General features: G+C 51.0%; 2 protein-coding genes across 5 annotated transcripts; one reads left to right on the forward strand and one right to left on the reverse strand.

The window, feature by feature from the left end:
* Window positions 1-1059: 1059 nt before the first annotated feature.
* LRRC59 (leucine rich repeat containing 59) lies at window positions 1060-14919 on the forward strand. Its single transcript, XM_041725761.1, has 7 exons — window positions 1060-1387; window positions 2698-2757; window positions 4292-4450; window positions 4652-4756; window positions 8954-9026; window positions 11149-11322; window positions 12948-14919. Exons 1-7 carry the CDS (start codon window positions 1283-1285, stop codon window positions 13190-13192), a joined length of 921 nt encoding a protein of 306 aa, XP_041581695.1. The 5' UTR covers window positions 1060-1282; the 3' UTR covers window positions 13193-14919.
* Window positions 14912-22952, reverse strand: EME1 (essential meiotic structure-specific endonuclease 1). 4 transcript variants are annotated; one of them, XM_041725759.1, is made up of 9 exons: window positions 22890-22952; window positions 20016-20827; window positions 19800-19927; window positions 17464-17553; window positions 17254-17375; window positions 16946-17075; window positions 16589-16704; window positions 15625-15814; window positions 14912-15397 (listed from the first exon to the last, which is right to left on the reverse strand). In XM_041725759.1, exons 2-9 carry the CDS (start codon window positions 20800-20802, stop codon window positions 15221-15223), a joined length of 1740 nt encoding a protein of 579 aa, XP_041581693.1. In that variant the 5' UTR covers window positions 20803-20827; window positions 22890-22952; the 3' UTR covers window positions 14912-15220. The 4 variants fall into 4 exon arrangements, with proteins under 4 accessions (XP_041581693.1, XP_041581691.1, XP_041581694.1 ...); XM_041725757.1 differs by having other exon boundaries at window positions 19797-19927; XM_041725760.1 differs by having other exon boundaries at window positions 19797-19927; window positions 20496-20827; window positions 22890-22950.

The raw sequence follows: 22952 nt of genomic DNA on the forward strand, positions 1-22952 counted from the left end.
GCAGGCAGGGACTGGGGTTTGTGAGGAGACTGTAGAAGCAGGAAGGGACAGTCTAGAAAGGAGAGTGGTCCATATTCTAGAGGTCGCCAGAGGTATGAAGGGTTTTATTTTTTTATTTTTTTTTTATTTTTTTTAATTTTTTATTTATTTATGATAGTCACAGAGAGAGAGAGAGAGAGGCAGAGACACAGGCGGAGGGAGAAGCAGGCTCCATGCACCGGGAGCCTGATGTGGGATTCGATCCCGGGTCTCCAGGATCGCGCCCTGGGCCAAAGGCAGGCGCCAAACCGCTGCGCCACCCAGGGATCCCGGTATGAAGGGTTTTAAAGAGGAAAGACTTGGTTAGATTTTTAGAAAGATCAGGATGCCTGGGTGGCTCAGTGGTTGAGCGTCTGCCTTTGGCTCACAGTGTGATCCCAGGGTTCCTGGAGTCAAGTCCTGCATGGGGCTCCCCACGAAGAGCTTGCTTCTCTGCCTATGTCTCTGCCTCTCTCTCTGTGTGTGTGTCTCTCATGAATAAATAAATAAAATCTTAAAAAAAAAAAAAAGATTTTTAGGAAGATCATCTGGGCAGCTGGGTAGAGGTAGATGACAGGGAGAGATCTCTCTGACTCAGTAATCTAGACTGGAGCTGATGGTGGTCTGGACAAGGACTCTGGCAGGGAAGAGGATATAAGAGAGATTCAGAGGCTGAATTTTCCCGGTGATGATCATTTGGGGATTAAGTAAAGAGGACCGGGAGCAATTTTCAAAGACTTGCAGTTTTGGCTCCTAATCCAGGGGAATGGGGGTGATTTGATAAAGTCAGTTTGGGATGCAATCCAGGTCGTCTGGCTCCCTTTCCCCATGCCCTTTCGCCTCCTGGCGCCGCCAGCGACAGTGGCCCAGTGGGGGGCCCCGGGGGAATTGCTGCAGCTGGGCTGGGCAGCCGCGCTCGCGGCTCTGGATCCCTTCCGGCGGCGGCGGCCCCTGCAGTGCGCCCTCCTAGGCTCCAGAGGGCGCGCTCGCACACGCTCGGGCCGCTCTGGCCCCGCGGGTCTCAGTGGCCGCGGAAGGTGACGTGGACACGGAAGTGGTCGTCGTCGCGGCGGCACCGGTGGGAGCGGGGCGCGGGGCTCCGAGTGCAGCGGGCGGGCGGGCGGACGGCGGCGTCTCGCGCCTGCGGCGGCGGAGCAGCGCGCGTTGTCGGTTGGCTGCGAGTCCGCCGAGCCGGCCCGCGGCTTCTCAGCCTCTCTTTGGTCCGTCGGAGCCCCCGAGCCGGGACCGCTCTGCCGGCGTCACCATGACCAAGGCCGGGAGCAAGGGCGGGAACCTCCGCGACAAGCTGGACGGCAACGAGCTCGACCTGAGCCTCAGCGACCTGAACGAGGTCCCGGTCAAGGAACTGGTCAGTACCGCCCCGCGAGGCCCAGGTGCCCGCCCGAGCCTGGCGCTGGCCCGCTGGCCCCGGCCGCCTCCTTTCCCGTGCCTCAGTCTCCAGATCTTAAAACTGGGTGGGGGGAGTGGGACTGAGTCCCCGGGGAGCCCCCCCCGCCCCCCCTAGTTTCCTTCCTGGGATGTACACGTGTCACTTTGGCGTGGTTCCAGAAGACGAGAAGGCGCTGCTTGCTCGGCCCTGGGTTTTTTTTACGGGTCGGGAGTCAACCTCCCTCGTTCCAGGGGGGCTTCCACAGCGCTGGGCTCCGTGTTTGACTCCAGGGAGGCGCCCACGGAGTGGTTGCTGGCTGTTGGGGGAATGAATGAACAAATGAATGAATGACTCGTCCGAGAAGTAGGCCTCCGTTGAGACCTGGGTGTGGCCCGGAACTGTGCATTTCTGGGAAGCCGGCAATCCCGGCTGCCTGCCCCAGCCCTGAAGTATCGCTGCTTGGCTGGCAAGGGCTCTTCCCAACTCAGCTTAAACTGGCTGGAATCCAGTTGCTTCTGCCCACTCCACGGCCCCTCTACTCCCACTCTCTCAGCCAGGAAACCGAGGCCTGAAGTCCCAGAAGATGACACAACTAGGCTGCTGCCAGAGTGATGTTAGGTCATAGGTCCCTGCTTTTCCCACCAGGTTTCCTACAGGCACACCCGTACCGGTAACCTACGCTTTCCTCCCTGCCTTTAACGAATTACATTTGCTTTTGGCACTTGGTTCTGTAGTATGGAGGTTGGAACGGATTTCCAGTTCGTATTCCAGGTCCATTGCTTAATAGCTGCGTGCCCTTGGCAAGCTAGTTAACCTTTATGCCCATAGATTTCCTCATTAATAAAATGGTGATAATAGTTCCCATCTTACAGGGAAGATTGATTGCATTCAGAAGTGCTTGGTCGGTAGTGAATGCTGATGCATGCAGCTATTATTACTACTACTACGTTATATTTCAGTGTTGATTTCTTTCTTTCTTTCTTTCTTTTTTTTTAATATTTTACTTATTTATTCATGATAGACATAGAGAGAGAGAGAGAGAGGCAGAGACACAGGCAGAGGGAGAAGCAGGCTCCATGCCGGGAGCCTGACTCAGGACTCGATCCTGGGACTCCAGGATGGCGCCCTGGGCCAAAGGCAGGCACCAAACCACTGAGCCACCCAGGGATCCCCTCAGTGCTGATTTCTAAAGGCCTCCCTAATTGTGGGAATTTTATCTGGAAAATGCTTCATGTCACTGAACCGTTCCACATGTTGGTTTGACATTTTGTTCTCGTTCTTTTTCCTAGGCTGCCCTCCCAAAGGCCACCATTCTGGATCTGTCCTGCAATAAACTGACAAGTCTACCGGTAAGATCGGCAGGCAAGCACAATTCCTTCTAGAGTACTGATGCTTCTTGTTTGAGGGTGTTATGTCGTAAGGCGTAATTTCAGGACAGGCCTGCAGACAGGCCATCACTGAATGGTACATGCTGGGATAGTTTGTCTCAGCAAGAAGGGAAGCACGGTAGAAGCTTCATTTTTTAGAACAGTGGGGAAGTCAGGCCAATGAAAAACTAAAGTCAACAGATTTACAGGCTGAATCACTTATTGGGGTCATCTTTTTTTCTGCCTTATTTTATTCCTTTGAAAAGTAGTTTGCCTCTCTTTTGTGGAGAGGAGAGGCCATTCTGTAAGTTCGTCTGCATTCCAGAGAGAAAGCTGTTTATGAACAACAACCTATATCTTTCGATGAGGAACAGGAAAAATAATGTGGCTTTCAGGGACTACCGTATCATTATTCTCCCCACCCTTGAATTACTTGAGATACTTTTTTCGACCCAGCCAGCCTGTGGTCAGGTCCTTTTGATTTTTCTTGCACAACTCCTCCCAGTTCTCCATTGTATTCTTTGTGATGTCTTCAATTCACAGTCCTTTACCTGGGTAGGCCCCAAGTGGTTCCGCCCTTCAAGCCTCTCCAGGGCGATGGTGGCAGGTCTGTTGCTGTTGTCGTCTTTTTGCAGTGATCACTCTGGCTGTGTCACTCCCTGCCTGGCTCCACTGGGCTCTGCTTGGGGATCAGGTCTCAGAAGTTGGCAGTTGCTTCATTGGATCATTAGTCTGTTTTCCTGTCAGTATTCCCCTGAGCCTCACTCATTATCTCTAGGATCTTTCTGAAGCTCAGCAAGAACCATTTCTCACACTGAAAAAGCATCTGAGATCCCACTGCTTCTAGAAAGCATGTCGTGTCTAATAAAAGTATGGTGGCAAGTCCTAGCAGCTGGCCACTGCCTGTGTCGTCAGTAGTCACACAGTGCCCCCCCAATGCCGCGTACCCCCCCCCACCAGTGTGCTCTTCAGTCTGTTCAGTCTGAGTGTGTTCAGTTGTTTGTGCCTTCTCAGCACAGATCCGCTGGTGATTATAGGCCCCCAGAGAGCAGGAGTCATGCCTCTGCGCCCAGGTTGGAACGTCACTGCAGAGCGGTACTGTGTTAGGTGCTGCAAAGAACAGAGAATACCACAGAGTACTTGAGAGGCACTTGATGTTTTTGGGGAAATGGATGGTCATGCTGTGCTTTGACCACTCCTGTGAAAGGAGAACATAGGGTGCTGTGAGGGGATGGGCAGGGCCTCCTGTAACAATGTGGGGGACCGCCTAGGGGCGTGCACAGAACATGAGGGAACACACTTATTCTTGTGCCTACTTTGTGCTAAGTCCTTGTATGTACACATCTCACTACTTACCAGCAGAAGTGCTGGGTGTTGGCTGCATCTCCTTCAAGGTGGAAGAGCGGATGGCAGGTAGGGTCAGGGTTTACAGGTAGTCGCCTCTGCCTTGAAGGCTTCTGCATCATCATACCGAGATGTGAGCCCATGGCTTGAATGTTGTGCCTCTGGGTCCTAGGCGGAATTTTGTGGCCTCACACACCTGGTGAAGCTGGACCTGAGTAAGAATAAACTGCAGCAACTGCCGGCAGACTTTGGACGTCTGGTCAACCTCCAGCACCTGGATCTCCTCAACAACAGGCTGGTGACCCTGCCTGTCAGCTTCGCTCAGCTCAAGGTAACAGTGTTTCGTCCTAGGGAGGTGGAGCCTGGTTGTGAGAGCGGCTGGCAGGAAGACCACTCGTTGGTGCCACCTCAGAGGGATGGCTTTCCCTGCAGCTGGCATACGCAGGGGCTTTCTTCCTGCTCATTTTGTCTACCTTGAGGGACTCTGTGTGTGAACTTGGCCTTGAGCGGCCTCTCTGTCTTCTTTCTTCAGAGCCTGAAGTGGCTGGACCTAAAGGATAACCCCCTGGACCCTGCCCTGGCCAAAGTGGCTGGGGATTGCCTGGATGAGAAGCAGTGTAAGCAGTGTGCTAACAAGGTATGCACGGAGCTCCCCAGCATCCCCTCTGCATGGTCCCCTGGGACTCATTTCTGCCTCCTCTTGCTTTTCCCTCCCAGGGCACCTGGAGCTGGGAGAGGTTTCCAGCACTAAGGTCTCAGTGAAATATGTCTACTCTGAGCCTGTCAGGCAGAGGGACCTTTGTCTCTGGGTTTACTTTACAAGAAGCAGAATGGTACTGGCTTCTCTACTGTAAAATTTTTATTTTCTAGAACCCAGGACCTTACCTAATCAATCCAACATTACACCATTGACAGTTCTTTCTTTTTTTAAAGATTGTTTATGGGACACCTGAATGGTTCAGCGGTTAAGCACCTGCCCCTGGCTCAGGGTGTGATCCTGCAGTCTTAGGATCAAGTCCCACATCAGGCTCCCTGCCTGGAGCCTGCTTCTCCCTCTGCCTACATCTCTGCCTTTCTCTTTCTGTGTCTTTCATGAATAAATGAATAAAATCTTTTTTTTTTTTTAAATGAATAAAATCTTTTAAAAAAAGGATTATTTATTCATGAGAGACAGACACAGAGAGAGAAGCACAAAGACATAGGCAGAGGGTGAATCAGGCTCCATGCAGGGAGCCTGATGTGGGACTCGATTCTAGGACTCCAGGATCATGCCCTGAGCGGAAGACAGACACTTAACTGCTGAGCCACCCAGGCGTCCCTTGACAGTTCTTTAAATGGGACGAGAAGATTAGAGACTGTGGCCTTTCTGAGTCATGACAAAGAAGTTTTGTTAATATTTGTAAGCTTATACCTGTAAGCAGACATATCCTAGGCAGATGGGACATGTGATTTCAGTCGAGTCGTCTGATGCAGGAGTGAGGAATAAAGGCAGTATGGAAGGCAGAAATTATCGGCAGCCCTAAAGGTGCCTCACCCTGCTTCTCTCTCTCTCTCTCTCTCTCTCTTTTTAAATATTTTATTTTGAGAGAGAGAACATGCACGAGCAGCGAGGGACAGAGGCAGAGGGAGAGAACCCTAAGCAGGCACCATGCTGAGGCTCAGTTATACAACCCTGAGATCATGACCTGAGCTGAAATCAAGAGTTGGACACTTGACCAATTAAGCCCCTCCGGTGCCCCATGCCATGCACTGATTCTTTTTTTTTTTTTTTCCCTTGCACTGATTCTTAAGCATCTCTCAGATGCCAGCTATGGTCACTTTTTCCCTCCAGCTTTGGAACAGCTGAGCACCAGATGGCTTTCTTGGCCATATTTAGGAGGCATGATGAACAGAAAGGACTTGAAATCCTTTTACTTTAAATGATAGAATTATTGGAAGTGAAATGTGGGCACGGTGGGTCTCTAGATGAATCTCAGGAATAATGGCCTTTCTTTTCTTTTCATTAGTTCAGGGTGTCTTAGAAAGTCTCATCATGTATCTCACCCATTGTCACAGGAGACCAGGTGTACAAGGTCTGGGCAGCCAGGTAGCCACGGCAACAGCTGGCCTATAGCTGAGAACAGTACAAGTGATCAGTGAAGTCCTGGTGCTTTAGGAGTGATGTCTGTTCTGAAGAATAGCAGGAGCTGTCACCCACCACTCTTCCTTTGTCCTACATGCTTTATGCTTCACCTCATGATCCTCATAACCTTGTGAAGTAGAGCTCACTTCCATTTCTCTGACATAAATGCTCACTGTGCACACAGATTTCATTTATCCGTTTATTCATTCAACTAACATGCTAAACTGTATGAAATTGCTGATGCTCCACAAAGATCATTTTTATTGAGCACAAAGATCTTAGCATTAGCATATAGCTTCCAGACAGAGCACCAGGTACGACACTGCATTGTGGATATGGTAACTGAAGCCATGCTCCCTGGCTCCTTAGCCTAGTGTGGTCTCCTGCAGCACACCATGAGGAGGCATAGTGGAGTGGCTCGGGCTGGCTAGAATGAGGTCACTTGTCCCCTGGGGTTAGTTTAACCCTCAACAGCTCTGACCTTGTATTGGTGCATGGGTCATTTGCAGTAACTGATAAGCTTCGTGCACAGTACAGCACCTTTTAAAAATAACTTGTTAGGGTCACCTGGGAGGTTCAGTGGGTTAAGCATTTACCTTCGGCTCAAGTCATGATTGATCCCAGGGTCCTGGGCTCAGGTCATGATTGATCCCAGGATCCTGGGATCAAGCCCCACATAGGGCTTCCTTGTCGGTGGGGAGCCTGCTTCCCCCTCTCCCTCTGCTTGTGCTCTCTCGCTCTCTTTGTCAAATAAGTAAACAAATAAAATCTTAAAAAATAAGAATAACGGGCAGGCAGCCCAGGTGGCTCAGCGGTTTAGCGCCGCTTTCAGCCCAGGGTATGATCCTGGAGTCCCAGGATCAAGTCCCATGTCGAGCTCCTTGCATGGAGCCTGCTTCTCCCTCTGCCTGTGTCTCTGCCTCTCTCTTTCTTTCTCTCTGTCTCTCATGAATAAATAAAAATCTTAAAAAAAAAAAACCATAAAATATTTTTAAAAAAAAGAAATAAAAATAACTTGTTAGCTGGACAGTATTTAACAAGTGCTTACTGTGTGCTGTGGACTGGGATAGGTAGAAAGAATTGGCCTTCAGGGGCTCCCAGTCCAGAGCAGAGGAATTGCTCCCATTTCTGAGCTTGCTGTGTTGTCAGATAACTCTTGATGCATTGGAGCACAGGGAAATGGGATGTCTCTTAAGCCTCTGGGCTCTTTATTTAGCCACCTGTACACCCCTTAAAACCACCAGAATGGTTGGTGCTTAATATTTGGAGTTCAGAGTGAGACAGGGACTTTGAACTGGGGCCACCTCCCACCATCAGGCTTGACCTTCCAACAGATCCTGCACTCCTTTATTGAGTGGCCATTGTTTAGTGATGGTGACTCCCTTCCGAGAAGTTGCAGCAGGTTCAAGGCCTGGATGGCCCATGACAGGGTTCCTCGTGGCTTCAAAGCAGGCTCTTGCAGGGAGTCCAGGAGGTTAAGTCACTTGCTAAGGTCACACAGTTAGGAGCAGTAGAGTCAGGATTGTGCTGGGCTCTAAGCTTTCACTCTGTGCTCTACATCCAAGGGATACCAGCTTCTAAAGATACAAACAAACTTAAAAAATAAAGTCTTCTACCTCCTCCCCTAACCCTAGTGAGAATCTCTGGGGCCGTTTCAGTCAGAGGCCATTGTGACTTGAGTGGACGAGGATTTGAGGGGCTCTGGGTGCCAGGGCTTTGTCTGCTATATGGGCCGAATGGCTCTTCCCTTCTTCCTAGAGGCTTCCTTGCTCTGTATGCTGATGTGAGTGGGACAGACTCTGGCCCAAGAGCTCCAAGACCTGTACTCTTAGCTGTGCTACTTTGTAGCTATGTGAAGTAGACAGGTCACACACAGGCACGCACAGGACATAGTACACACACACACACACACACACACACGCACACACAGCCCCCGCCAACCTCAGCCTTGGCTTTTTTCCTCTTGAAATGGGGATCCAGTCAGTTGTTCATTGGACATGTATTGAGTATTTAGCTTGCAGATGGGATAGCAGTCTCCACCTTAGGGAACCTAGTGTTATGACCGAGAGAGGTAAGAAGCCTCCCAGGACAGGGAGGAGGGGAAGTTCCATAAGGTAGCCAAGGGAGTGACATTGGGACGTCTCGGGGGAAGTGCTGTCTCTGCTCATCACCACAGTTGCTGAGGGATTACATGGGATCATGCATGTGACAGTAACTGTAAAGAACAGGACTCTCTACACACTCCAGTCAGCACTGGGTTTCACAGATGTGTTTGCTCACAGCTTTAGTGACCTGGGCATGAATGACCCTTCTCCAACTAAGGCTGGCACTGTGTGTTAGGAGACAGACAGGATCGCCTCCCTTAGCTCTGCGTTACCGCAGGGCTCTGCTGGACTGAAGAGAACAGTGTCACTTTTTAAACATTTTTATTTATTCATTTGACACCGAGAGAGAGAGAAAGAGTAGGCATGCACATGAGCAGGGGGAGGGGCAGAGTGAGAGGGAGAAGCAGAAGCAGACTCCCCTGCTGAGCAAGGAGCCTGATGTGGGGCTCGTTCCCAGGACTTGGAGATCATGACTGAGCCAACAACAGACGCTTAACCACCTGAACCATCTAGATGCCCTAAACAGTGTCACTTGTGAGCCTCCTGAGCAAACATGTGCTGTGGGGCCCCCTGTGTGGGGCATTTCAGCACTCTTTTTCCTCTGTAGGTGTTACAGCACATGAAGGCTGTGCAGGCAGACCAGGAGCGAGAGAGGCAGCGGCGGCTGGAAGTAGAACGAGGTACGTGCCATCCCTCCTCTGCCAGCTTCCTGTCCTCACCCAGCCTCTGACTCACATGCACCAGGAGCTGGGGTCCATGGAAGTGTCATGAAGAGCAGCAGGGAGCAGTGTGGCGGTGTAGGGTATCAGCTTTGTCCAATGGGTCTGTCTCCAGTCCTGGCTTCTCCACTGAGCTCCAGAGTCCCACTGCCTACTAGGAGGGTTAAGACACATTTTAAAACTTAAGCATGGCCAAGACAGGCAGTCACCATTCCTGCACTTATTCAAGCCTGAAATTGCAAAGATGTCCAGGATGCCTTTCTTCAGTTACTCTGGTATCTGGTCTAGCTGAGTCCTGTGTGTGATGCTTCCTCCCCGTCCAGGCCACCTGCAGCTCAGCCACCATGGTCTACACAGCCCAGTGCTTCCCAGCTCCGTGTCCTGTCTCCACACTTGGGCCTCCTCCTCATGGCAGCCAGGGAGATCTTTTTAAAACAGAAGTCAATTATACTGCTGTTGGCTTAAAACACTGTAATGGCTTCTGTCGCCAACAAGACCCACAATGGCCCCAGCCTGCTTGCTTCCAGCTCTGTCCCACAGCCAGGGGAGAGAGAATGCTGGTAACTCCAGCTGCACGAGCCCCTGTGGGTACTCGAGCACACCAAGTCAGCTCTGACTTCAGGGGCTGTGCCTGGTTTCTTTCCCCTCAGGTCTTCACATGGCTGGGTTCATGTGCTTCCTCGTGTATTCAAATGTGGCATCAGAAGCACCGGGACTTGGGTCACTGTCCTGCCTCTTGCTCCATCACAGTCTCTTACTCTCTCTCTGGCATACATCGTTGCTTTTTTTTACTGTTTGTTCACTTGTTTGTCTCCGTCTCTAGAAAGCTTTAGATACTGGATCAGACAAGATCGCGTGCGTTCAGGGTGGTACGGCCGTAGAACCTGACTTGTGTTCACTGTTCCATCTCAAGCACTTTTTTTTTTTTTCAGATTTTTTTTTTTTTTTTTAAGATTTTATTTCTTTATTCATGAGAGACACAGAGGGAAAGGCAGAGACAGGCAGATGCTCAATCACTGAGCCACCCAGGTGCCCTATCTCGAGCACTTAGAACAAGGCTTGGTGCACAGTGGGTACTCCATGGACTGGCTGGCTTCTGGCTCCCTGACTGGAGGATTCCTGTGGTTGGGGAGGGACGGGCATGGTCCCCAAGTGACACTGGGTCCTTTTATATGTGTGGCTGCTGTGATGCCATGTTTCCTTGGACCACTGCTGCTTGTCTTCCTGCTGCCACATGCTCTCTCCAGGCTGGGTGTAGCGTGCCCTGGGAGTTCTCAGTGCCCGGGCTGGAACTTGGAGCTAGTTTGTACATAGAAAAGCAGTGGAAAGCTCCAGTACTTGGCGTACTACTGTTCAGCTACATTGGTCACATAGGCTTTTAAGCCCTAAAAGGACTTTTGACTCCCTAATTTGTGGCATCCCGGCTTTGGAAAAATGTACTTCAGGCTTCCAAATAACCAATTTGAAAGTGCATTTTTAGAAGCCAGTGATTTGTAAGCTGGGTACTGGATGTAAATGTACTGGAACCATGAAGTAAGTCAGAACGTGTCACAGACTCCTGGGTTGGAAGTGTAGAGGTACCCTCTGACAAATTAGTCTTGCTTCCTCAGGAAAACACTTCATCCCCTCTCACCATGAACTTGAGTGCTCACTTTCTCTTCTTCTTTGCCCTTCCCAAGCTATGTTCCTTTCTGAAGCTTGGGAAGATAGGAATGCCGTAGAATCCACACCCCCGGTCTCCTCTTCACAGCCAAGTTGTATGAGGCTGTCGCTCGCTGTGCTTTCTCAATCCCCTGGCTTGTCACCCATGTCTTTCTCATGTGCCCCTTGTTACATTGCCCTAACATCTGCTGCACAGGGCTAGGGACCCTTTAATCTACTCAGTAAACCCTCAGAGTAGCTTATTGCACCCGAGGGAGGGCCTACTTCCCCAAGAGTGGAGAGACCATTGTTTCCTCTTACTACAGTTTACGTGACCTGTGGCATAAGGGAGAGGGGGGCGAACCCAAGCTTTTATTTACTCTGGAAGGTACTCTCGCAGGTTTGGGGGTGCGAAGTCATTTTGCGGTGCATTTTCCTGTAGAGGCGGAGAAGAAGCGGGAGGCCAAGCAGCGAGCTAAGGAGGCCCAGGAGCGAGAGCTGCGGAAGCGGGAGAAGGCAGAGGAGAAGGAGCGCCGAAGAAAGGAGTATGACGCCCTCAAAGCAGCCAAGCGGGAGCAGGAGAAGAAGCCCAAGAAGGAGACGAATCAGGCCCCAAGTACGTTTCCACACTTGCAGGGTTCCAGCTGGGCTGCCGTGGGGGCACCCATTTGTTTTCAGGCACAGATGAGTGAGTGAGGCTGCAAACCGTGGTCAGACACAGTATCCTGCTCTGTGGCCTGGGAGCAACTTGGGAGGGTTTGCCTACAGGGAGCAGGGGGCTGTCCTGGGGAGTGAGTGCTTTGCTGCTTTGTTTCCCCAGAGCTGCATGCTGGCGTGCAGGTGTTCCATCAAATGTGGCTGAGAGCGTTCCCAGAACAGGGAGCTGCCCTTCTTGTAAGGGTTAGATGCGAAAATCACAATAAGGCGAAGACTGCATATGGTCACATTACCCTTAAAAGTCCCTCACATCATCTGTGAAGCGCACTTAGGCATTTTGAGTGCATGGTCCCATCTCCCCTCTGTCTCAGGAAAGCTGGCACTGCCTCTGGTTGGTTCTCTCTCCAGATCAGAATGGAGTGCTCTCTTTTTGCTTTAACACCAGAGGAATCCTTTTACTGCATTCAGGGAACGGTGCTGTATAAAGAACACACTAGTGTTTTGCCTGAAGATATCCAGTTGAATTTGTGTAGCAGTGTGGCTCCATGTACAGGGGAGGATTGCATACCCTCTGGTCAGAAGGGGCCCCCAAGGGGGAGGCAGCTGTGGGGGAAGGAGCTCCATCGGAAGGCTGGAGGCCTGCAGCCCTCTGCTTGTCCTCGCTGGCCTTGAGCAAATTGCCCAGCCACTTTTTGGTTTCCTTGTGTAAAACGAAGATTGGACCTCCTTACAGGGTAGTGATAGCATTGAGAAAAATCTCACTTGTGACAGGATCATGCAGTTCTTGACATGTGGATGCTCAGGCAAGTTTTTTAAAGTTTGTCTAAAAATCTCAAAACCAATTTTTAAAAAAAAATTAGAAATGTAATATAGGTATTCATTCCAGAGAACTAAAAAAATTTCTGGATATATATCAGAAAATGACAGTCACCTGTAATCCCTGCTCCCAGCAGCAGTCACTGTTCACAGTACAGTATCTGACTCTGACCTTCCCAGCTTTTTTTTCTTTTCTCTTTTTAAGATTTATTTGAGTAGAGCAAGTGAGTGCGCACAAGCGGGAGGGGCAGAGGGAGAGAGAATCTCAAGCAGACTCCATGCTGAGGGTGGACCCTGATGTGAGGCTCTATCTCATGACCCCAAGATCAGGAACTGAGCAAAAACCAAGACTTGGACATTTAACAGACTGCACCACCCAGGCTCCCCAGGCTTGCTTTGTATGTGCATATTTTATAATAATAAAGATATGAATAATAATGCCAGCATCTCCAACCTGTTTCCCCAAGTGGGCAGTACTCTACCCATGGTTGATGCCCTCTGAAGAGCCCGGCCCTTGATACAGAGGGACCCTGCAGATCGTGAGCTGCATGAGGGAGCCAGAGATGCCCTGGAGGAGGATTTCTGTCTCAGTCTCTGCATAAGCAGAGTGTTTAAGAACTCACATGTTCTTAAAAGTTTTGGGGGCTTGGGAGTCTTCGTTTGAGAAGGGGGTGTGAGCAGATCTGCACAGGAGAACAGGCATCAGTGGGTAGAACATGCGTCTCCTCAAACTGACCAAAGCCCTCTGTCATGCCTGTGTCCCTCCAGAATCCAAGTCTGGCTCTCGCCCCCGCAAGCCACCACCCCGGAGACACACCAGGTCCTGGGCTGTGCTGAAGCTGCTGCTGTTGCTGCTGCTGTGTGTGGCTGGCGGGCTGGTGGCCTGTCGGGTGACAGAGCTGCAGCGGCAGCCTCTCTGCACCAGTGTGAATGCCGTCTACGACAATGCAGTCCGGGCGCTGAGCGGCCACGACATCCTGCAGTGGGTACTGCAGACCGATTCCCAGCAGTGAGCTCGTCCTCCACACCTGCTGCCTCCCAGCCTTGGAGCTTGGATTCCTATGGAATTGGGTTCTGCTGGACACAACCTCTTTTTAGCGTCAGACCTACCTGCCATCATCAAATGGCTGCCGATTGGTACTTGAGATCTCCTCTTTGTAGGACTTCTCTGTTCCGTAGTCAGGGTTCCCTGGTGGAATAAGGAGAAGGGGGAGGTGGGACAGTCACCTGCATGCCTAAAGGAACAGGCTTGGGGTAGGCAGAGGAAAAAAAAACAGCCTTTTCTAGTTATACAAAGCTGTGTAAAGGCAAGGCTTGTTTCTACTAAACGGTCAGGTCAGCTGTCACTACATTTATACTTTTGTATGTCACAAACCCTTTCTTTCATTCCTCCCTGCATAGCCAGGGCAGATCAGGAGGCAGTGTGATATTGGGGACTAAGGGAACAAACACCATACTCAGCAAATCTAGCCTAAATTGGGGGGTCGGGGGGTATACCTATTTTCTTAAGGACCTCAGACATTTTAATGACCATTTAAAATCTCAGGCCGTGAAAGGGACTTCAGGTCCATCCAGTCCAATAGAACACGTGCAGACAAGGAGACGGAGGCCTCCCATGACTTGCCTACGATCTCCCAGCTAGTTTGAAGTAAAACTGGACTCCCACTCCAGTAGCCTCTCTTTCCATCATTTTGCTTTCTTAATAATGTCTGGAGAGAACAGAACTCACACCGGAATGGAGTGTCTCAGCTGGAGTGTAGACTCTGATGGTAGGCAGCTTTGTGTCCCACAAATAGAATTCTCCCAGCTGTGAGGGTCTTGGGCAGCTCCTGTAGAGTCCTGCCTCGGCTCATGTGGCTCTCACAAAACGGTCCGGGCTCCTTGCCTCACTTTTAGAGCATTAACTCCCCGCTTGCCAGTAAACAAGGAGGTGGACCGTCAAAGCCATATTGTCTGTGACAGCTGTGGGTAGCTGGTGTGACAGAGGCAACCTGAAAACTCAACTTTCACAGAGCTGGAGGTTTAGAATTGTTTAGGTCTAGACCTATAACCACCTCCACAATGAAGGGAAGTAGCACCATGGAGCTTAAAAGTGGTGCGTTTACAAACGACTAGCACAGATGGGCAGGACTCTCCATCCTCTTGTCTGCCAGACTAAGCCTTTTCTTGCTCTGTGGCCTCCTTGGCCTTTTTTTCACAAAAGCCAGATGAAGGAATGAGAAATGGTCGTCATGGTGCTTAATCACTGAAAACTCCCAACTGCAAGCTTCTTGTCCCTCCCTCAGGAGAGCAAAAGCTTGTCATGAATCGCCAGGGAGTGGGGTTTGATTGAGCCTTAGTGGCTCATCTGGAGAGGACAGCCCCTAGTGACTGTCCCCATCCCGGGAGTGACTTCTCTCCCCCCCCAACCCCCTCCCCTGGCAGCTCTGCTGCAATGGCCCACACCTTACTCAGAATCACTACACATTCCTCAGTCTTCCTTCAAGCTCCAGAGCCAGTGGTTCAAATGCTTTATTGAAACTACATAGTGTGTAAAATGAGAGAAAGAGGGCAGGGGAGTTAGCATAGGGAGGAGACCCCTGCACAGGGGCCAGCTGAGGTGGCCTCAGTGGGTGAGAGGAAGGCAGGGCATGCTCAGCCCCAGCCAGCCAGCTGGCTGAGGGAAGTTCACTTGTGATCTCAAGATTTGAAGCTGAGGTTCTGGATTTCTACAATCATTAAATACGTGTCTGAGTGGTCAGTCTTTGTTCATTTGTGTCTTGATGGCTGCTAGGGCAGGGTGATTTGTGTACGGCAGCCGAGTTCCACTGGGAGAGGAACATTAGGTGCTTGGGAAGGTGAACACCAGTATCTCAGCTGTCTGTCTCAAGGTGATGGGGGTGGGGTGGAGACTGCTGCAGACATGGGACACCCAGGAAGTATGTTTGAGCCTGACCAGGCTTGTGCTTTAGGAAGTGCTTCCAGTCTCTTTCTGTGGTCCTCTTCTGAGCTGGGCGAGGTAGAAATCTCCAGCTTTTCATCCCTGTCCCCAAGGACTGGCATCAGTCTGCAGTGTCTAAAGAGAGATTTGGCTGCAGGGTGGTCATCTGAAGGTAGATCCGCCTGGATAGCTCTGGTCCAATGCGGCGGCAGGTGGATGTCACGCCTTCCCCACGGCGCACCTGTATATCTGCAAGCAGATTCTGGCGTTCTTGCTCCAAAAGACACCGTCTATAAGCCTGGAAGTGGCGAATGACCTCTCAATACTGTATCATCCAGGGTCACCCTCTCCATCAACGAGGGGGCAGTAAGCTTGGGTGGGGGGATGAGAACCTGTCCTCTCCCTGGGTCTGTGTTCACTGATCTCAGCAGGCCCGTGGTGCTGACTACCAGTGCCCTCCACGGAAACTGCCTGGGAGTCCACTAATGCCACAGGGTGTTGGAGGTGACCACTGGAGCAGCCTACCTGGACTAGAAGCTGGGGGGATGGATAGGTGTCCACAATGGCACTGGCCATTTCCAGGCTGACTCGGTTCAGCTGCTGAATCTGCCTCCTCCAGACCTGCGCGAGCCCCCTGCCGGCACGGTCTACCTTTGCCCCTCCAGCCCAGTCACTCTCCAGGCAGAAGGAAAAACTAGTTTGATCTCGAAACTTCCTGTAAAGAGCAGTTGAAGAGTTGTGAGTCACTTGTCACTCCACTTGTCCCCTTCACTGGGAACTTAGAAACCCCACCACCAACCTCATGAGAGGCAGGCACAGTGTCATATCTGGTCTATGTGAGTGCTCATTTTGTTCCCAAGCAGTGTCCCTTAAGAATGAATGATATTAAGTCTTTTTCATAAAGACACAATGTGCCAGAAAAGAACCAGGTAGTTTCACATGTTGAAACTGGGCTGTACTGACTAGAGAGGCAGTGTGCACAGGGACAACCACTAGGGGCTAGGTGTCAGGCAATCTGAGAGTCTGGTTCCAGTTACTCTAACTTGCTAGGACCTCAGACAAGGCAGTCTTCAGGCCTCCATTCCCCAAGCATGAAATGAGGGACTCAGACTGGACTGTCTCTAGGTCCGCTACTCATTTTAAATTTTGACCACAAACACTCCTACAGCTGAGTAGGCTAAAAGCTTGTTTTATGAGGGCTTATTACAACGTCACCTGACCTGGGATAGCCAGGTAACCTGGCTCACTGGTGACCCAGCACCAGCCTGCAGAACATGAACTTACAGGTGAGCTACCGCAGAACATTTTAAAAGGACTGGGCTTGAGGGCTCTTCATGGGCATCCCCAGCCTGGGCTGACTCCTGCCACCAGCCTGGCAGACAACGGGCTGGTGGCAGAGTTCAGGGGAAAGAGACCGTAGGTGGGTCCAGAACTGCTACATGGCCCAAGGCCCAGCAGCGGAGCCCAGACTTGCTGGGGACACACTCACTTGAAAGGCGCTTCGGCCACCGCCTTTGTAAACGCGCATGCGAAGTCGGCCAGCTCTTTCCAGCTCTGCACAATTCGGGCCTGGGCTTGTGTGTACAGCTGTAGATCCACCAATGCCTACAGACCCCAAAGCAGGACAGGCTGGAGGGGTGCAGAGACACTGGTCTGTGGTTCCTCCCACCCACCTGCCAGCCAAACCCAGAGAGAGCCTAGCCCCTTGGCTCCCTGCTTAGCCTTTTCTCTCCTACCTGGTGCTGAGGCAGAAAGGTGTAACCAGCTGGCACCTTGCTCATCTAGAGCAAATCAGGTTAGATGAGAGTGGGAGCCCAGCCTGACTCAGGTAATGTGAAGTTCTTACCTCTTCCACATCTACTCTGGACACGGTGCGCCCTGCATTGGCCTCTGGCTGTCCCTGCTGCTTCTCCTTGGCCTGTTCTCTATTTGCCGCTCCCTGCTTCCTTCTTCTGGGAGGATTTGGAACACTGGAACTGGGGAGGAAATCAGAGCGCGGCTGCTCCAGGCCAGGCTCGGGCAGAGCAGGGGTGAAAAGACCCGACCAGAGCCCAGGACTTGTTAGGGGGACCCAGATCTGGGATGAGTAAGTTCACTCCTGGTAGCCCCGAGAGCTGCCCCTTTTCATGCTCCATCTTGAGGATCAATTCAAACCTGAAGCACTTCTTCTGATCCACAATCACCAGTGACAGAGCTTTCCCAGCTGTCCTTGCTGTGGCGTCAGTGACAAAGCTCCGCAGAGTTTCCTTCCCCTTCTCAGCGTCACCCAGACTTCCCTGCGTGAAGGGCAGACACTGCGCTAATATTTATTCCCTAGAGTCGGCCCTCTGTCCCCAGCCTCAGCGCCCACCCTTCTCTGCCCACCTGCTTGAAGTTGTAGACCATGGATACGAATGCCTCTGCCGGGAGCAGTGCCAGGACCACGGGTTCCTCCACCCAGTCTTCCTCTCCATCCTGCCAAAGGACCCGGAACCCAGCAGAGGGAAACTGGTCAGTAGGTGCTCAGCACCTGTGAGAGAGACCCAGGCCTTCTGGGTGAATGAATGCACCCACATCAGCCGAGCCCATTTTTGCATTATTCTTTCTCTTCTGGAATGAAGCTCTGGTGGCAAGAAACAATAACCCATGATCCTGCCCCTCCCCAGTTGACTCTCCAACCTTGGTGTACTGCCTCTCAGAGGTGGTAAAGAGGAGTTGAAATGGTCTGAGAACTGCAATGTTTCTGTGCACTTTGGATAGGGGGAATGGAGGGAAGCAAATTTCCAGTGAGTTTTATACTAATGAGTACTTGGCCTTTGAGGGCAGATGTTGACTAGGAGCCAAGAGGCTCAGACAAATACACAGGCTTGTGTGTGACAAAGAAAAGAACCTCCAGGGGAACTGCCACCCATGAAAGTCCCTGCTCTTCACCATTGCCACACGGTGGCTTCATGTGCCACACTCCTGCAGCAGTAGTGTGACCCAGCAAAGGGAGCAGGGCTTGGGGGGAGGGGGTTCGTCACTGGGTCCCTAGAAACAAAAGCCAAGACCCACAATATAGCATAGTGCAGTGGGAGGAGTGCTGGGTTCTAGTTCCCACTTGGCCACCAATCAGCCGTGACCCTTCACAAAGCTTTCAACTTCTCCCACCTGTGTCCCCTGAACCATGATGCAGGGTAAAGGATTCCCTCCGTGTAGGAGAACTGCCACTGCCACTGCCACATGAAAGATAAGGTGGGAGCACCCTTAAAAGTAACCCTGTGATGTGAATATAAAGATTTGCTGATACCCCAAATTAAAAAGTGTGCAATGGCCCTAAATTACTGATGAGAATCCAAATGAGGGGGCAAAAAAAATTTTTTTTAAGCAGGCTCTATGCCCCAACCTGGGGCTTGAACTTATGACCCTGATATCAAGAGTCTCATGCTCTACCGACTGAGCCAGCAGTCTCTCTTTTTTGAGAGAGCAAAAAAACCTGTTTCATCTGGACATTCTTAAAAATGAGGAGTGGAAGGCACAGGAGCTAGTAACCTCGGGAGCTCAGGCCAAAGGAAGGAACATTTGCCATGTGCCTACTATGTGCTTGGGGCTTGGTTATCTAACTTAGTCCCCAGACATGGGACATCCAGAGGAATGCAACAGTGTCCTCATTTTATACACAAGGCCACAAAACAATGAAATAATTTTCCCAGGGTCAGAGCAATAAAGCCTTGGGGCCTGGGTTTCAAGCACAAGCCCACCCATTCCCAAAGCCCAGTTAGAATTAGGAATCCTATGCAGATTATCTTCCCTCCGCCCCCACAGATCCACTCTCCCCCTTCCTACTCGCTCTCTGCAGGAGGCCATTATCACCAGGCCCTCTGGTGCACATGGCCAAGTGAGAATGGCCTGTGGGAAACCCAGCAAGAGGCTGGAGGCAGGGAGGGAGGGAGGAGTGAAGGTGAGCTATTTCTCTGGGTCCCTGGAAATGAGTCACTTAGGGTTTGCTCTGTTCCTCTACGGGAGGTCAAGGTTCTCTCAAGGTGAGTCCTCTCTAGATTTCTCTCTCCTTCCAGATGCTGGTAACCACTTCCTCCCCTCATCCATTCAGGCCTATGCATGCCAACAGATATGCCAGTGGTTCTTAGCCAGAGCTGATTTTTCCCCACAAGGGACGTTTGGCAACATCTAGACATTTGTGATGGTCCTGACTGAAAGGGTGCTACAGGAGTGAGTGGGCAGAGGCCAGCGCACAGGACAGCACCCACAACAGAGAATTATTCAATCTGAAATGCTGATTGTACCCGAGGTGAAGAAACCTTGAATTAATGGTATTACGACCCTGTGGGGCTGTCCCGTCTTTGCAGTTGCCCTGTACCTAAACACACTTAAGAAAACCATTCCTTGGGCAGCCCGGGTGGCTCGGAGGTTTAGCACCACCGCCTTTGGCCCAAGGCGTGATCCTGGGGACCCGGGATTGAGTCCCACGTTGGGCTTTCTGCATGGAGCCTGCTTCTCCCTCTGCCTGTGTCTCTGCCTCTCTGTGTCTCTCTCATGAATAAATAAAAATCTTAAAAAAAAAAAAAAAAAAAAGAAAACCATTCCTTCTTACATCTTCCTTAAATTACCCTAAGTGTGCCATCTGTTTTCCCAATGGGACCCAGACTAATATTCTTCAGAATGAAAGCATGTTTCTCGGGAGCTCTAAGTAGGAGGAAAGACATCAGCCAGAAAACCACTACCTCAGCTGGCTCGGCCCTTCTCCTCCAGGTGATGCTCCGGGGCATGGCCTGTGCCTCGATCACACAGCGGCACTCCATGGCCTGCAGTGCCTCGAGCAGCTGGCCTCCACCTTCCGTCTGCAAAAGCACTGCAACAGATGACGGGAGAAGGGCAATCAGGGGGTAGCCTGGAAAGTGGGTACCCCAGTAAAGGATAAAGATGGGTGCCAGGAGGACCTGGATCCAGCCCAACGACGATGTGCTTTAAGCATTCCTTAGGCCTCTGAGCTTTCACCCTGTTAACCCGTGCTGCTGCTTTCTTCTTCTCCTGTTGTCTCACAGTGTTTTCCTTCTGGCTCGCTGGTCCCCGCGGCTGGCATCCCTGCGAGCCTCTCCTCCGGACCTTCGGGCTACGCTTGGTTCTCTTCTGAAGTGGGAGGACCTCAGCATTTGTTTCAGTTATAGTCAAGCTGCTGTTCTGGATAGGACAGGAAGCTTTAAAGGCTAGAAGCTGATGGCATGGATTATCTCCTGCAGGGTCCTTGTTATTTGATGCATGTCTCTCTGAGGTGTCATGGAGGGGAACATCAGGGACCTTTGGAAAGGATTGTTTTTTCCAGTCACACAATGCTCCTTCATTATTTTGATGATCCCATACCCTTTTAACCGGAGAACTAGAATCCTCAGGGCTCAGCTGCTTGCAGGCCAGAAACTTACACATAAGCCTCTGAGCCAGGGGAAGGATTTCTTCTTCATCCTCACTTCCACTGCTTAGCACCCTGACAGGCTCTGTCTGTGTGACAGGTTCAGCTGTGTCTGGGGTGGGTGGTGCATCTTTCAACCGTGGTGATGGAGGACAGGAGGCCTCAGAATCTGAGGTGTCAACCACAACAATCTTCTCCTCCCTCTGTGGCTGTCTCCTCTTTGTTGAAGAGGGTTCCTTTCTCAGGAAGGCAAATGTTGGCAACTCTTCAGAGTCACTCTCACTAGAATCCAGTGAGAGTGAGGACCTCTTTAGAGCCATCAATACGTGCTATCAAATTAATTCCCTAAAAGAAAAAGAGAGATGAAACACAGATCGTAGCTCTGAATTCAGTCCATCAGACATGTTAGGTGGTCAAACGTTAGGGAAATATATACAAAATACAGAGAAACAGAAAAGCAGAACATGGTCCCAGGACATTCAATCTGGAACTCAGTGGTCTATAGTCTGACAGGACTGACTTCTCAGATCCCTTCTAGGTCAAGGTGACCCAGAAACAAAGTGGAGATTACTACTGGAAGTTTTAATTCAGTAGGAATAAGACTCAACACCACCCCCTTGTTGATCTCTGCATTTGAAATGGAGGTGTCAAATGATTCTTTTTTTTTTTTAGGACTTTGAAAGAGTCTGAGAGAGCGAGAGAGCGAGAGAGTGAACACTTAGCAGAGAGTGAACACTTAGCGGGGGAAGAACAGAGGGAGAAGCAGACTCCCTGCTGAGCAGGGAGCCTGATGCAGGGCTCCATCCCAACTCCTGGATCATGACCAGAGCCGAAGGCAGAGGCTTAGCTGACTGAGCCACCCAGAAGCCTCAAGGCATTCTTTCTTTAAAAATTGAGATACCGGGATCCCTGGGTGGTGCAGCGGTTTAGCGCCTGCCTTTGGCCCAGGGCACGATCCTGGAGACCCGGGATCAAATCCCACGTCGGGCTCCCGGTGCATGGAGCCTGCTTCTCCCTCTCCCTGTGTCTCTGCCTCTCTCTCTCTCTCTGTGACTATCATAAATAAAAATTTAAAAAAATATTTAAAAAAAAATAAAAATTGAGATACAATTCATATACCATAGACTTCTTTTTCAAGTGTACAGTTTAGTAGTTTTTAGTATATTCACTAAACTCTGCATCACTAATTCCAGAATATTCTCACCACCCCAAAAAGAAATCCCATAGCCATTAAACAGTCACTGTTCACTTCCCCCTCCTCCCAGCTCCTAGCAAGAACAAATCTACTGTTTATACAAATTTGCCTATTCTGGATATTTAATACAAACAGAATTGTACAGCGTGCGGTCCTTGGAGACTGCCTCCTTTCACTCAGCATGTTTCTCAAGGTTCAATTATGTTGTGCCAAATGTCAGTACTTCATAGCTTTTTACAGTTGAATAATATTCCACTGCATAGATATGCCACAATTTGTTTCTCTGTTCAGCACGGCAGGGTATTTGGCTTCTGGGCTTTGCCCATTATAAATAATGCTGCCATGAACATTCATGTCCCAGTTGTTTTTTAAAAATATTCATGAGAAACGCAGAGAGAGGGGCAGAGACATTGGCAGAGGGAGAAGCAGGCTCCATAGGAGCCCGATGCAGGACTGGATCCCAGACCTGGGGATCAGCCCTGAGCCAAAAGCAGACCTGAGGCACCCAGGTGCCCCCATGTCCAAGTTTTTATGGGGACAGGTTTTTTTTTTTTTTTTAAGATTTTAAAAACTTATTTATTCATGAGAGACACACAGAGGCAGAGAGAGGCAGACACACAGGCAGAGGGAGAAGCAGGCTCCATGCAGGGAGCTCGACGTGGGACTCGATCCTGGTCTCCAGGATCACACCCTGGGCCGAAGGCGGCGCTAAACTGCTGAGCCACCGGGGCTGCCCTATGGGGACAGGTTTTCAATTCTGTATCTACACCTGGAAGTGCAATTGCTGGGTCGTGTGTACAAGAGTCAGTCTTCGAATAAACATTCACTAACGTTGTAGGTGTGACCCAGATGGGCCATGTAACCTCCCGGAGCCTCGCTTTCCGATTTTGTAAAACAGGGATGATAACACCTACTCCATAACACTGTGCGAATAACTGAAATGGTGCATCTCCAGCCTTAGCACAGCACGAGGCAGACAGTAAACGCTCCACGTCTCTGGAGGGACCTCCTCCCGGTCCGCTCCCAGAGCCCCGCCGCAGTCCGGCAAATCGAGGTTGCCTGCCAGGCCGGGCCGGCATGTCCGCACCGCGCGGCGGAGCCCCGGACGCCCTGGTCGCCGAGGCCCTGTGGGGCGGCGCCCAGGAGGCCGGCCCCAATCTGCCACCCGCCGCCCGCCGCCCGCTGCGCGACAAGCCCGCGCCCAGGGTTCACCTGCCACTCCTCGCGCCACGATTTCAACTGCCGCGCAGGCCCCGGAAGCAGATCGCCTGGTAG

Source organism: Vulpes lagopus, chromosome 12 (assembly GCF_018345385.1).
Source record: "Vulpes lagopus strain Blue_001 chromosome 12, ASM1834538v1, whole genome shotgun sequence".
Lineage (NCBI taxonomy): Eukaryota > Metazoa > Chordata > Mammalia > Carnivora > Canidae > Vulpes > Vulpes lagopus.

Bases quoted from the DNA above. Each gene is read 5' to 3' on its own strand.
- EME1 (XM_041725757.1), bottom strand. From the start codon at position 20,802: ATGGCTCTAAAGAGGTCCTCACTCTCACTGGATTCTAGTGAGAGTGAC. The intron at 16,705-16,945 runs GTAAGAACTTCA...TGGGGTCTGTAG, and splicing joins CCAGAGTAGATGTGGAAGAG to GCATTGGTGGATCTACAGCT. The intron at 15,815-16,588 runs GTGAGTGTGTCC...TGCTCTTTACAG, and splicing joins GTGGCCGAAGCGCCTTTCAA to GAAGTTTCGAGATCAAACTA.
- LRRC59 (XM_041725761.1), top strand. From the start codon at position 1,283: ATGACCAAGGCCGGGAGCAAGGGCGGGAACCTCCGCGACAAGCTGGAC. The intron at 1,388-2,697 runs GTCAGTACCGCC...TCTTTTTCCTAG, and splicing joins AGGTCCCGGTCAAGGAACTG to GCTGCCCTCCCAAAGGCCAC. The intron at 4,451-4,651 runs GTAACAGTGTTT...TTCTTTCTTCAG, and splicing joins TCAGCTTCGCTCAGCTCAAG to AGCCTGAAGTGGCTGGACCT.